General features: G+C 40.1%; 2 protein-coding genes across 2 annotated transcripts; both read right to left on the bottom strand.

Annotated features, from left to right (window-relative positions):
- Positions 1 to 224: 224 nt before the first annotated feature.
- On the bottom strand, positions 225 to 7,216 carry grk7b (G protein-coupled receptor kinase 7b). The gene is made up of 4 exons (XM_061046326.1): positions 6,483 to 7,216; positions 5,658 to 6,095; positions 4,375 to 4,646; positions 225 to 3,240 (listed from the first exon to the last, which is right to left on the bottom strand). Exons 1-4 carry the CDS (start codon positions 7,122 to 7,124, stop codon positions 2,910 to 2,912), a joined length of 1,683 nt encoding a protein of 560 aa, XP_060902309.1. The 5' UTR covers positions 7,125 to 7,216; the 3' UTR covers positions 225 to 2,909.
- A 1,794-nt stretch (positions 7,217 to 9,010) lies between these two features.
- rnf7 (ring finger protein 7) lies at positions 9,011 to 11,237 on the bottom strand. Its single transcript, XM_061046325.1, has 3 exons — positions 10,991 to 11,237; positions 10,803 to 10,850; positions 9,011 to 9,499 (listed from the first exon to the last, which is right to left on the bottom strand). Exons 1-3 carry the CDS (start codon positions 11,157 to 11,159, stop codon positions 9,381 to 9,383), a joined length of 336 nt encoding a protein of 111 aa, XP_060902308.1. The 5' UTR covers positions 11,160 to 11,237; the 3' UTR covers positions 9,011 to 9,380.
- Between the last annotated feature and the right edge of the window lie 4,030 nt (positions 11,238 to 15,267).

Raw genomic sequence — 15,267 nt, 5'->3', positions numbered from 1 at the left:
CACACAGATAAATGCAGGCACACACAGCCAAAGAAGTGAAAAAGCTGGGATATCGCTGGTGTGGTACCGTCCTGAGGATGCCGGGGCAGAGCTGAAGTGTGGCACATGTCTTTGATGTGAATCCAGAGCATGGGCATGTAACAAACGCAGATACCAAATTACACCCTAGCCTGCTTTGATCTCTAAAACCCCCATACTTCTACAGCAGTAATAAGATTGTGTGTGTGTGTATGTGTGTGTGTGCATGAAACAAACTTCTTTAAAGTGTCTGGAGCTTGTCTTCACTCACATAATAAAAACACAAATCTACACTTCTTCTAAATGCATGCATATCTGTATGTCCGCATGCAAAAGTGCAAATGTGCAGTGATTTTTGCAGTCTGTTTGTGTATGCGTGTTTGGTTGCTGAGTGGCTGCAGTGTGTGTATCAGAGGACAGAAGTTGAAGCGTTGGGCCATGGGGGAACTAGACCCTGGCAGAGGCTTGTAGGCGCCTGGTAAAAACATGTTCTTGGAGACCTTGTCTTGTCGTCACGTCATCCACAGTGGACTCCCCACTCTGCCTTCACAGCCGACGATGATCGAGTTGCGTCTTGGATTTCCGTCTGAACTAGCCTCTAATCTCATGATAGTCAAGCGTGAACGGAACCACTTCTCAGCCCTGTAAGGTTGGCCTCTCACAGGAATTAGCACAACACATGTTTATGTGTCCCTCATTACCTAAAAGTGTTTGAGGTTTTGGAGTGAGACACCAAGTGAAGGATGATACACTCTGAATCAAATATTGAGGTTACATAATGCAGTAGCAATAAATGTAGTGCGGTTACAGCACAGTTAAAGAGTCAAGCTCCTTCCTACTCACGCTGTTTGGATATATTTTGATGGATGATACATCTGCGGAGAGATGAGCAACAAGAGGATAATCAAAGTAACTGCATCACTGCTATGCTTTAACTTTGAATGTCATCACCATGATGACTTATTTGTTAAAAATTATCACCACAGCAGTGAAGCACAAGGCATTGCTTTAAAGTTTAATAGAAAAGAGCAAAAACACATTGTGAAAAGATCTGAATGAGGCAACAAAGTATCACAAAGTATGGACGCCTAAAGAGGACATGCATCCATTCATTATATTTACACTATTTTGGTAACAAGTAATTAAAGCCTCCTGTGGACAGCTAAAACACTAATTGGTGCTTGTTTTCTTGAGGATCTCGACTTATTTATCTTGAGTTGCAAAAGCTTACCATATTAGTGTGGCCAATGGCAGTATGGTATGATGTGGCCTGCCCTATCACAGTGAGCAGCCACTCTTTTTGTTATCTGGACTCTCAGAAAAATATCCTTTTATCAGGAGACAATAATCTCATCTATCTTTAAAAAGATAAAAAAGATAAATAATCTGTTACAGTGAGAAAACCAGTGAGTTAATGAAATAACTAAGTTGAGATCTTGAGAAAACAACCAAAAAGTGCTCCTTATCACGTGAAAACAGAGTAAACAGAATGTTTGGATACATGTCTGCTTGGAGCTAAGTAGCAAACCATATAAAAACATCCCTACAGTGCAAAACTGTCACATTATACATAATGTTAAGTCATCATAGCAAAACCCCCCTGAATGTTAAAATGATCTTTGGCACTGACAATCCAGCTTTGTATGTACAGTAAGATTTGAGTAAAATATGACACATATGGATAACTTAAGAATAGCAGGCTGGAGGAAAACAAAGGTTAAAAATGACAAATACACATAAGACACATTTGGTATTACAGATTTTAGATTTGTGTTTGCAAAGTTCCTGGTTTGAGTCTGACAAGAGGTCATGTTACCCACCTTCTATCTCCTACTCATGACCTCTCTACCTCACCAAAAAAACATAATGAAAAAGAAAATAAATTAAATCTCCTTTGTTTCTTTAAGTAGAGTTCAAATATCTCTAATCACTGTCATCAACTACTGTATAAGAATAATCAATTATACAGAATCCATTCACAACAGTATGGATATTGTACAATAACAAACATTGATGTTGTTTTTTGTGGCCATGTTTTAAGTTGACAACTTGTCTTTCTGAGACTGGCTTGTAAACACTGGGTGATGGGGGGGGGGGTGTTAAAAGGGGGGTTAGTTTTGCATTGCTTAAGCTGAAAATTCAATGGGTGACTTTTTTTAATTTAGTGGAAAAACAATGTGTGTACGACAAACAGTCTCCCTGCATCCCCTTGTTAAACCTGAACGAGTCATCCAGTGCTTATAAATACCAGAGGAGCTGCACAGCCAAGTCGACGGGGAGGATGAAGAGCGCTGCAGGAGGCTCAATGCACTTCATGGGTGTCTGGCGGCACTTAGTGGTGAAAGTCTGCCACTGATAGACATTCAGTGTGCAGCACAGAGGTCATAGAAGCAGAAGGCATTCATGGCATTACTGTAAAGAGTTCAATCTATCTAACCAATGTGGCACGTTGGTGCAAATATTGAAGATAATCCTGCTGCTGTTTAAAGACATGCAGCCATTGGGGAGCTTACTTACAAACACATGTAAACACTATGGCCTGCCAAAATGGCTGAGTGATGTAATGGAAACTATGAATGTGCTATCTCACCAGGAGTAGAGGGAAAAGTATATAGCAGCAGTTGCAGAACATTATCAATGTTTTACCATCCATTACCATTTTGAGACTGAAAACATAAAAGTCAAGATGTATTTTAACATTGAGGCAGATGTCTCATTTAGTTTTGCTGTAGCACCAAAAACAATATGATGTTGTTTTTTTAAGAGATAGACACGTATAATTCCTGTTTGGTCACACAAAACTTTCAGATGACGGAAAAGATAGCAGCAGTTTAAAAGACTTACTTGAGGCACTTGTTTTAGTATTTGGAAGTAATTAGGAATGTGAATGCTCACAAAATGATGCACATCCTTGATTTCCAGTCGCTCTCATAACCATGACCATTTCGTTCCTGGCTGTTCAGTTCGTCAAACACTCCAGTGTCAATCATCTCCTTCTGCCACTGGATGGCGACGGCGCCCGTGTTGAACTCCTTGAAGAATTTCATGTCCTTGGAATCAAACAAAATGTCCTCGATATCAGAGGTTTCCCTGAGCTTGTGTGCATCCTTGGCATAGACGATGTCGGGTTTTGGCATCCATGGGGCTTCCAGTACCCCGGCCTCCAGACGGTGGAGATTGATGCTCTTGAAAAATGAATGGTTTCGTGGGTCATCGCCACTTCTAGATGGAAACAAACAGATATACAATGATTAAACAAAGATTTAGAATGATGGTTTCTTTCAAGGGAGAAAACATTGTTTTCAACTTCCCAACACTGGCGGTCATTAAACTCATAAAAACTAACAGGGAAATATTATTTTCCTAAAACATATGCAAGGCTCTTCTTTAAAAGAATCACCTTAAACTGCAGGTCCAGCAATCAGTTTTACAAGCGCTCACTGACTACATCATCAACTTCACAAAATCTATTAATAAACAGATGACTAAAAAAGAAGATCCAATATATCCAATCTCCAATTATTACCTCCACTCAACTTCAACATGAGTAAGATTCTGATCATGGAATATCACAAACGAGGCACTGAATTTCCCTTGAATTTGAATTTCCCTCGGGATCAATAAAGTATCTATCTATCTATCTATGTACATGAGACTGTATGCTATAGTCAGCATGGCTGTGTTTTTTTCATGAGCACAAGGCTACAGGCCAAGTGCTGAAGGTGCAGAGCAGCTGATATTCAGCTGCATATTCTTGAGTGTTCTTTTACAGAACATTTTTACATTTATTGCGCAACATCTGAAAAAAGAGTATTTCTTTATTCAATTTACTTTTGAATAACACACAGAATTAATTAAAACACACCTGTTTAAGCGCAAAGGGCAGTGGAAATGTGCAAGAAAAAATGATTTGGTGTTACAGTGAGCGTTAAAAGGTCTTGAAGAGGTCAGCAAACAAGTTTCCTTAGAGGAACACTTAACAGCGGTAGATTGTCCCTCAGATGAAGAGCCCTGTTAGAAAGGGTATGGTACGACGCAACATCTTGTATCTTATTGTTTTGATCGTATTGCATTGTCTCACATCGTGCATCGCATCATGTCCCATCAAAACGTATTGCATCACACAGTATCGCTCTGTACCGGTCTGTAACGTACCATATCGTATTGTACTGAAACGCTGCGGTTGGTTTGGTTTCATTCAATACCGTATTGTAATCTTGGTCCTGTACCATACTTAGATTGCAGAACAAGTTGCCAAGGAGGATTCAATTGTTCTGAAGGACTAGTTTCAAGACATATAAACCAACTTGTACCATCTTACATAAGCATACTTGAGGAAAAAACTGTTTTGCTTACCGGCACCCCAGACGATGTGCCACCTTCTTCTTAAGAAAGCGACTGATGATATCCTTTGTGGTATCGTCAAAGAGTTTTTGTTCAAACTTGCACTCATCATCAAGTGTGCGACGAGTCACCTCCTCTTTCTGCACCTTTTCTCTAAAGTCTTTGAAAGGCAAACGGGCGGCAACCATCTCATACATGCTGCAGCCGAGGGCCCACCAGTCCACAGACATGCGGTAGTTCTCCTGCCTCAGAATCTCAGGAGCCATGTAACCAGTTGTACCAGCCTGTTGACACACAAGGGGGAGCCAGTAAGAGGAGTGAGGGGCAGTTCACAGAGACATAAGCCCTCTCCTGTGGTGCACGAGTTGCATCATTTGTACAAATGTGAAATGTGAATTTCATAATACTCATGACCCTCCTAAGAAAGAGAGTTAAAAATGAATAAATTAACGTTTCATCTCTTCTCTTTTCTCAAAGACCAAACAGTCATCTAGTCTGGTAAATAAATCAGTTTTTGATTTTTACGTAATTTCAGTTATCTAGAACAGACTGGACCAACAATCCACATTACAAACAAAATTACATAATGAAACATGAAGACAAAAATAGAGAAGGAGAAATTTGGTCTACACAATAAGACACTGTTAATACTGCATTTATTGCCCTCAACCAGGTCCGTCATCTGACAAATGAGACATCATTGTTCACTTTGTATCCCCTGTCATGTGAGTGGAGGCCAGCTGTACATCTCCTGACTCATCTATTGGACAGACATGTCGGGGCCATATCTGGTATTAGTAAGCATTGCTTAACCGGCTGAAGCTAACATGCTCATGGTCAGCTTCCTTTCACCTCTTAGCTGGTGCAGCATCCAACCGGGGGGGGGGGGGGGGGGGGGAGGGGGCTGGGGGTCAGGCACCTTATAATAAGATTTATTTAGGTCCCACAGGTTTTTGCTCAGCCAGCTTATCTATTCCTGGTAAGCTACTTGTAGAGGTGGGCCTCCCATAGAAAATGCAATTGTACCGGGTCCAGAATTTTGTCCAATGTCTAATGGTGTATGAACATTATGCACGGTGTAGTTGCATTAAATACAGAGCAAATCTTGTCTCTTGAGGGTAACAACCAAGTTGCTTTGTTCCCAAAACTTAAGGTACGATCAGGTGTACCAAAAAATATCTGGAGATTTTGTAAGGTCGAACAAACCACAAAGAGGCGTTGCAGAGTGCAAGGCCGTACAAAAGTCTGACAGTGAGAATTGTAGGCTAATCTAAGGTCACGGCCACAACACTAACCTTCTGGCAGATCGTCTTGCTCTTTGGCAGCTCCACAGCCAATCCGAGATCTGACAGCCGACACTGTCCTTTGGCATCAAGCAGCACGTTCTCGGGCTTCATATCCCTGTACACGATGTTCATCGCGTGCAGGTGGAGAATCCCAGTGGTTATTTGGGCTGAGTAGTAAATGACACGGTCAAGGCGAATACCCCACTCCCCAAGCTCATAGATATGGAACTTGAGGTCTCCTCCATTCATGAGATCCATGACCAGGCACAGGTGGTTCTTGCTGTCGTAAGCGTAGGCCAAGTTAACGATGAAGAGACTGTTGACCTTCTCCAGGATGTGCTTCTCCAGGAGAGCAAACCTCTCGCCGCCTTTCTTCTTCAGGCGCCTCTTGTCAAGCTTCTTGCAGGCATACATCTGGCCTGTGTGTTTCACCTGCATTGCACACACCTGCAAGACAGAGCTACGTTACTTTAGAGTTTAAATCTGTCAAACACATGCTTTTTCCTCTGTCAGTACTGGTAGTTACTGGTTCATTTAGCAGTTCAAAGAGAGATGTACAAGTCAGTCATATAGTCATCTACAGTATGTACATTTCACAGAGCTTAAGATTCAACATGAGCCTCCAATATCTCATAGAGAGTTTCAACTGAGGCTATAGCAGCAAGACCCTTGCATTACACTTAGCTTTGAGTGCCCTTGAATTTAGCCCTTCCATTCATGTCAGAGAAAGTGTGTTGTTTTAAATTTTAAAGTTTCTGATGAACAATGACTTGTAAGTCCATTAAGAAATCTGAAATTTTAATTCCCATCACAAGCTGAGTTTACATTACCTACCTCACCAAAGCCTCCTCTTCCCAAAGTCCGAAACTCGTAAAAATATTTGTCACTTATTTTCTGCTTCTCGTGCTCCTTCCACTGCAAGAACCTGTAAAAATAGGGGCTTTTCAGATACTCTGAGAAAGGTCTCCCCTTCAGAAAGTCCCTTGTGGCTTCTCTAATCTGGCCCATCACCACCTCATTGAAGTTCTTCTCTGATAACTTCTTTTGTTTCTCAGCTGCCTCTCCTGTGAGGTAGGAGAGAAAACTTTTCGACTCTGGTTGACAGAACTTAGCGAGGATGCTCTGTTTGACCTTCTCTCTGGTTTCATCTTCAGTAAAGCTCCAGTTATTGAGCTCCTCCAGAAACTCAATGGCGGCCAAATACTGCGGGTTAGTGGCCCGGATGAACTGCTGGAACAAATTTCTTCCGATTGGCTGTTGCTCACACAGAGATTCGTACTTCCGTCCCACTTCCACTCGCAGAGCAGAGGTCCTCTTTGGTTTTGGCAACGTCATGGAGAGTCTCAGCTTCCTCAGCTCATTGCTGTCTACATGCTGAGCATTCAGGTAAGCTGTGCTGGCCACAAGGTTGTCCAGTCTCATCAGGTCATCCACATTGGATGAATTCTGTGAAACAGCCAACATTAGGGCAGTCATATCTGCTACTGACCACCTACAGCACCTGCATCCAGAACATCTTCTACCTTTTGTTCCACATCTCTCTGAGCATTACAAGTCCCTCCGTTCTGAGGGATAACCAAGTGTCTGTGCACGCTTATTCGTAGACAGGACTAAGGGAAAGCAACTTATGTGGTTTGAACTTAAGAGGCTTTCGGCTCATCTATTTATAGGAGACGCAAAGTGCCTGTGTGCAGTACTGTAACTGTGCAGCCAGCATTACATGATGAGGTGGCAGATCATGACCTTAACAAGGTATGGTTGATTGTAGCCTGTTGTGAGATAAGAGGAACCTGAGAGAGTGTGTTCTAAGTATGTGCAGGATGCAGATAAGTGTTCACATTGTAAGGCTTATTACAGGGGAGATAAAGGTTCAGTATGAATTTCTTAATTTTGCAAACTAAAATTAAAAAAATTCTGAGCCTTTCTACTTAGTATACGGCTGCTCACCACAACATATTTTATATTTGGAGCCATATTTGTTTTAAAACTTCATCTTGATTCACTTGAACATCACAGTTGGCATTGAATGCACCCTCCTCCCAATATATTTATATTGTAAAAAGCAAAGCTGTGACTGAAGAACCAAAGTTGTATCATTTATGCCGCAGTTTGAAGTGTTGATGGTAACCTCACTTAGAACAATTCTTCTAAAGGTAAAGAGTACCTCATCAGCCTTACAGTTACCATTAACTGAAATCAACCTCTCTGACATAACGAGTAATCATCTCTGAATGAGTGGCTACCGATGAGTCAACAAACAGAAGTATTTATGTTTCATTAGCAGCTAACTGTAAAGACCAATGAAAGCTGCAGTGATAAGTAGGTTAATCTTTTGATCCGTCATCAGGACACAATGTGAAAAGTTATCAAACATTTGATAAAAACAAATTATCTGGTGACATCACCTTGCTTACAGGTACTGAGACAGGTTTTTTTTTTTCAGTTTTCACTTAGGTGCAGCTGTGAAATCTGTTATGTAGGCTCCACACATCGTTTGATAAAATTGGTAGCCGAGAAATCTACAGGCTATTTCACGTTGGACTTTAAGTCTCTGTCTTCACTTGCATTGAAAACTAACAGAAATGGAATCCAAACATGAGTGCAGATGATTTAATGAACAGACGTTTTTTGTGAACATGGACACATTGGATAGTGTTTCGGATGAGTAGTTGTCAAATGTGCATTTATTTTTTCACCTTGTTACATTTATCAACAATTTTGAATTGAAATCCTCAAAAAAGTGGCAAAACTTTCCTTTGAATGCAAAGACCGGATCATTTTAAATAGATGGTAGCTTATTGTATGCTGTGATAGACATTAATGTCCAGTTAATGTTGGAGTCACAGAAACCAGACAAAGGGACTGATTCTTGTTCACCTCCCCCACGTTAGGAAGTAGTTTGAAGCTGCGACCTTCCAGTCATTAGCCTCATGACTAAGTGAATTATCCCGATCAGTCTTTACCACTTACACTATTCCCTGACAAGAGAACAGTGCTCAGCAGTTTTCTGGAGGACACTGAGCTCTCCTGTAAAGATTCTGAAACATACCCATCACACTTACACCCAGGAAAGACAAACAATATGAACTGAAAAAAATGTTGTTTCAATTCTGGCGGGACTTGATCATTTCAGAAAGTGGCTTTCTAAACCAGGTAAAGTCTTGTTTTCTGAGATTTCTGAAGTAAAAAATAGTAAAATAACTCACCCTGTAAAATGGCCTACTTTAACATATATATTATAGATATTTATATATTCAAATTTCAATCCTAATTTATTCCATTCAAAGCAGCTTTGGAAGTTTTTCATGGGAGAGGACAGAACAGTATTATTTCCACAAATTACTAGAAGAAAAAACAACCTGTTTGCCACTATACTCATTTCTTTATTTTTAAAAAGACAGCCACATATTCAATATGTGTTTAACAGCACCACAGATAATTATGTGAAGCTCACGAGACCAAACACTGAAACAAAGTTCATCCTTCTCTTTGAGACTCTCGATCCCTTCCAGCCTCCTCAAACTATCCGTAACAACTGGTCTGCACTGCTTTCATTTTTAGTCCATTGTCCTCCTTTGACAACCGGGACTACTGGAACATGCAATCATAAATAGGAGGACTGTTGTCAATGGCCAAGTTGCTCTGCACACTGTAGTGATCACTGTACAGTCCGTCATCACTTTTAGGTGAATGCAGGTGCGGTCTGAGAATCAGACAGCCTGGAGTCGATGTTTATTTGCCGATTCTCTGAACCACCCAGTCCTGCTGGCAGAGGGGGCAGCGATTGTTCTGCTTCACCCAAAGGGACATGCAGCAGTTATGGAAGGAGTGGTTGCATTCTCCCCAAACAACTGAGAAAAGATGCAGATAAAGAAACACGGTGAGAGACAACAAATTAATTCCTGCAGGGATGAGATAAGGTTACTGCAATATGAGAGTACGTATAAATAGTTTCAATTATGATTATTTCCTCTCAACAGATCAATTGCTTCCGAATGTCCAAAGGAATAGATTTAAGCTAAGTGGCGACCGAGCATTTTCAGTTTGCTTTTTGGCTGTGCTTGAGAGTTGGTTATTATCCCCTTTTCCTTCCTATTTGTCTTAATAATAATAATAATAATAATAATAATAATAATTCCTCAAAGACACTTAACAAGGAATAACAACAAAAACAGTTGAAAGTTGAGATTGTTATGGTTGTAGGCAATGTTGAAGAGGTGAGTTTTTAGGGATTTCTTGAAGGAAGTCAGTGTGACTCTAATGATTTTTGGGAGTGAGGTTCAGAGGGTGGGAGCGGCAATGGAGAAGGCCATGTCCCCCCAGGACTGATGGTTTGCATCAGCAGACCTGAGAGTGCGGGTGGGAGTGTGCCGGTGGAGGAGCTCAGACAGGTAGGGGAGAGCCAGGCTATGGAGGGCTTTGTAGGTGAGGATGAGGAGTTGGAAGTGGAGATACGCTGGAGGATGGGGAGCCAGTGGAGGTCATGAAGGACGGGGGTGATGTGGTCATGGGTGCGGGAATGTGTGAGAAGATAAGCAGCGGAGTTTTAGATATATTGCCTTTTCCTGAGTGTTTTGGATGATGAACACTTTTTTATTTTTCATGTCCTACTGTTTCTGCATTGGTGTGTGTTTTTATTATTTTTTAAGTGTGACTGTACAGCACTTTGTTCAACTTTTTGTTGTTTTTAAATGTGCTTCATAAATAAATATGGATTGGATTATTTTTTATATAGTTAAAATGTATCAGTGTTTAATTATTTCTTACGAGCACAATCATTGGCACCTATGACATGCTTTCATGCAGTCAAACTTTCTGTTAATAGTTTTCAGCCATGATAAATAAGCAGGATTTTTTACTCTATTGTAATTAAACTACACGAAATTGTTTATGAACACAGTAAACAAATAAATGTAAATGTAAACAAGTGTCATTATTCTACAGAAATCCTTTACACATTAAAACAGAAGAGACATGTTATTTATGACTCTAAATAATGGAGCTGAAATGATTTCCATCTCCTTCCAGTGTGATAAGCTGACTGTGACGGTGTTAATGTGTTTGACAGCTTCGACTAACAAGCTTATGAATGTTAGCCTGTAGGATAAACATGATGTGTGATATACTGGTCAAACTGGGCTTGTTTCTTCTCACCAACACAGTCCTCTTGTTTGTTTTCCGCCTGACATCGGAGGCAAGCGTCTGCAAATAAAAAAAAAATACGTTACAGAAGCACCGTGCAGGAGATTTAGGCCAGTGATGGTATTATTAGCCATGTTAGCTACATTAGCCGGTATCTGAGCGAAGCTAGCCGACTATCGCCGTCTGTTCCCCGGACTCACCCATGACTTGTACCCGGCAGATGGCACAAGTGTCACACTCGACGTCCCAGCTCCACATAGCGACAGCGTTCCACTTCTTTAGGGAAAACATTTTGTCCCCGCCGGACTTTGAGCCTGAGGAAGTGTTGTGAGAGAGAGAGACTAAACCCGGCTCGTCACCGTCATCCATCTCTGCTGCACAGGTCGGAGGTAAAGTTAGCCGCGCAAGCTAAGCTAAACAAAATGGATGAACTGGGCTAGGCGATGCTAAATGCTTAAATGGTTTACGTCTCCATGACGACAATGGAGGGCGCTGTTTCCCAGCTTTTGTCTGTGGGAAATCATAGAGCAGGGTTGGGGCAACTTTGGTCACAGCAAGGGCCACACTCATTTAATTCTCACTGCCAAAGGGCCAAATTGCAGTAAACAAAAACGATCAATTATGAATCAATTATAAAAAAAATCAATTATCAATGATCAATTATGTCTCAAATTTAACTCAACATATGCCAGTGATCAAATATTATCATGGACGTATTTCTGGTTTTCATGATTTCATGGCAGATTTTGTCACATTTTCTTCATGTTTCCAATTCATTGATATGTAAAAATTGACCTGAGGGCCACAATGAGGGTTGATGGGGGCCGCCAGTTGCCCACCCCTGTCATAGACAATTATTAAATGAATAAATCAATGAATTTATAAACGAATGAAGGTTACACTAACTAGGCTAACTTTTCAAAAGTACAATCGGTTTACTGCACATTGCACATATTGCACAAGTTTACTTTTTCTTTACATTTTATTTTATTTTATTTACCATTTTGTACCTTTTGCACAATTTGGAATTTATTACTGTAAATATTATTTATCTTATTTTACCTCATTTTATTTGATCTATTTTACCTTATCTTATTTTACCTTATTTTGGTTGTATTGCACCGTGGGATGGAGACAAACGCAATTTCGATTCCACTGTATGTCTGGCATATTTTGAAATTGACAATAAAGTTGACTTTGACTTTGACTTTGAAGTTGGCCTAGGCTAAATAAACAATCAGAAATATATCGGCATATATATCCATATTTTTTAATTATTGTAAAATTATAGAAAATTACTACACACTTGTGTTTGTTTCCATGTATATTTTATGCAAGGTTTTTCTTGCCAAATTAAGCCAAAACATACGGTCAAGTTAAGACAAAAGGTTCAAAATGAAAGTCTAACAATTTTTATTTTTAAAAATGACATAAAGGAATTACAAACAAGCGATTAAAAATGTGATTAATCGTGTTGAACTATTGAAGGGTAAGTATTACTGATTGGCAGCCCTTACATAATAATATAGGCATATTAAAGCATTAAGTTCAAAAGGTGTAAAGTATTGAAGAAATGAGTGTTGCTCAAGAAGTGCAGAGTTGAGGAAATAAAGCAAAAGTGTACAAACAGCACAATACTGAACAGTATAGATGTTGCACATGCAGAGTACTGCACAGTAAGCTCATCGGAAAACAATTTGATATGATGTGAATTTTAATTTATTTCAAATCCTCATTAATGTGGTGTTCAGCTGTGTTTGCTCCTATACATTTACATTCTCCATAAGTCAAACAAGTAAGCCTCCAGCTGGATATATGGATGTGCCGCAATGAGACACAAGTCACGCATCTGCAAAAATGTATCACAAAGGAGATAACATTCATATTTCATATGATTTATAAGCATATAATTTAAACAAACCCACGTGTTCATGCATAGGGCATAGATACAGAACATGTGAGTTAAATCTTTTAATTCCATCTTCAAATCTTATACATAACTTTTTATTACTTTGAACTCAACATATAATGTAGGCCTATAGGATTGTTAGCCAATAAATGTGCTGACCTTCCAGTGTCTTGATGCATGTCAGACTCAGGATCAGATAAGAGTGAGTGCACTTGGAGGTGCTAAGAGTATGTTTTGCAGCTTCCAGGAAGATTTCTTAGTGTTTGTATGCATGTTTTATGGTTAGGCCTACAGGCTCGAAAGATGGTTGCTCCAAAGTAGTTTTTTAAACAAAACAAAGAAACATAAGACTTTAAAGATGACTTCATGCATCAATACAAACAGCCATATCAGAGAGATGAAAAGAAAAAATTGAATCGATTATTTTATTCACATTTCCTTCTACTGATTTAAAAAAATGTTGTAATCATATATAAGTTTCAAGCTTGCAGGTGTGCTCACTGAAGGGATACATGGATACCACTCTTTAAAAGCACTGGATGCCTTCAACAGGGTTGATTAAAGATTTCTCTTATCTCAGTTTGTCCACCGATCTTCCTGCTCCATAAAAATAACTTGTATAGTACATTTTCATTGACTCTTAAAATGGTATAATATATAGACTTTCCTGTTGATGTCCAGCTGTGTGTTGAGAAATGAATGATACCAGTGGTTAGGGGTGGTTACAGAGAACAAGATGCACTCATTCTTATGACTTTGAGCTGCCCCACTTCTCAAGCAAACCTGTGCTCTTTTGAATAATTTCAGATTTAAAATCAGCTGCAAATACTATCCTACAGTTCAGACAGTATGCTCTTCTAAAAATGACATATGATACTAGAGAGATTAAACAAAACAGAAACGTTACGTCAAAGTTTAAAAAACACAGAGTTAAAAGTAGGGCATTTTGAATACTTGCTTGCATGAAACTGTCATGTCATTTCAGACCTATACACAGCATCCTAATCAACTTTGACGTTGCTCTCGACATGATACTGGATGTCTGCTCCACCATGCTATCGCCCTTGATTGTCGTCTTGGTTATTTGCTCTGTCCTCAAATGAGCATACATTGTCTGATCTACACATAGACTGGTCACGTAGAAATATCCTTTGGTTGAGCCCTCACTGATACTCACTTCCTCAGCTCTGCCTGGAGTTCAAAAGCAATATCTGTAGATGAAAGAGATGTTCAGTAAGACCATGAGCCACCACATCAACCATCCATTGTGCCATTGGGCTGCTCCCATGGGGCATGTCCCCTTTTTTTCCTAACCATTCCCTGGAACTATACATCCATGGAATGGTTCATGTGCGACACACTGGCAGCAGACATCCTCTAGCCTTCCTCTTCTTCTCCTCTGTCAAAATCATGAGCCTTCTTCCACTCTTCACCCCATGAAGTCACTGTCTTCTTGCACGCCCCCTCACTGTCTACTTGTCAGATTGGCTTGTGTGTTCAGCCTAGTTATCAAGTTTGACCCTGTTAATGCCCTTCCTGCTGTACCTGTGTTTGATCCAATCTATCTGTTTCCCAGAAACACACATTTCAGATTTTCAATGATGTTGTGATATTCTGACCCCTGGCTTCCTTTCCAGTAAACTAAACATGATTGCATAATGACATTTTCAGTGTCTGTCAGAGACACTAAAGTAGAATCTGGTCACAAAACAAAAAATTAAATTAAATTAAAACTGCAAGCGGGGATGAAGGGCCCTCGCACCCCTGTGCATGTCGGGGTGTGTTGCGACCGCGGGAGTGCAGCAGCAGTGGAACGTGGCTAAGCAGCAGGCCGTGCAGTTCGATTTGTGTAAAAGTCGTACTATGGTATGCTGAAATAGGCAGCGTAATGAAGATCACAGAATTTTTTGACGTAGAGCAGTTCAGGATGGCACTGTCATGATAGCTATGAAATTTGGAGAAAATTGAGCATTGTATATAGGATGTAGTACTTACTCTTTGCAGTAGGGGGCGCTATGGTTGAAGTTGACTATTGTTATGTCAATGTGTTCAGAGGCGAACCCTGATCATACATGTGAAATTTCAATCAGATCAGACAAAGTATATAGGATGTAGTACTTATTCTTTGCAGTAGGGGGCACTATGGTTAAAGTTGACTATTGTTATGTCAATGTATTCAGAGGCCAACCCTGATCATACCTGGGAAATTTTAAGCAGATCCGACAAAGTATGTATGATGTAGTACTTAGTCCTTGCATTAGGAGGCGCTATGGTTAAACTTTATTATTGTTTTGTGTCACTGTGTTCAGAGGCCAACCCTGATCATACCTATGTCATTTCAAGAAGATCAGACAAAGTATATAAGAGTTACAGCCACTTCCTGTTTGATGGCGATGTGATTTGTGGACTTCCTGTTGAGTTTTGGGCATGGGTTGAAGAGGCTTTTTTGTAGGTTTTGTCATGTTGGAAATGCATAGTAAAATTCAGAATTGTAGGTTCAACGTGCTGCGGGGGCTGAATATTTGAAATATTGTAGGGGGCGCCACTGAGCCAGTAAGCCACGCCCAC

Source organism: Labrus mixtus, chromosome 9 (assembly GCF_963584025.1).
Source record: "Labrus mixtus chromosome 9, fLabMix1.1, whole genome shotgun sequence".
In the NCBI taxonomy this organism is placed as follows: domain Eukaryota; kingdom Metazoa; phylum Chordata; class Actinopteri; order Labriformes; family Labridae; genus Labrus; species Labrus mixtus.
This window is presented reverse-complemented; position numbering and strand designations above follow the sequence as displayed.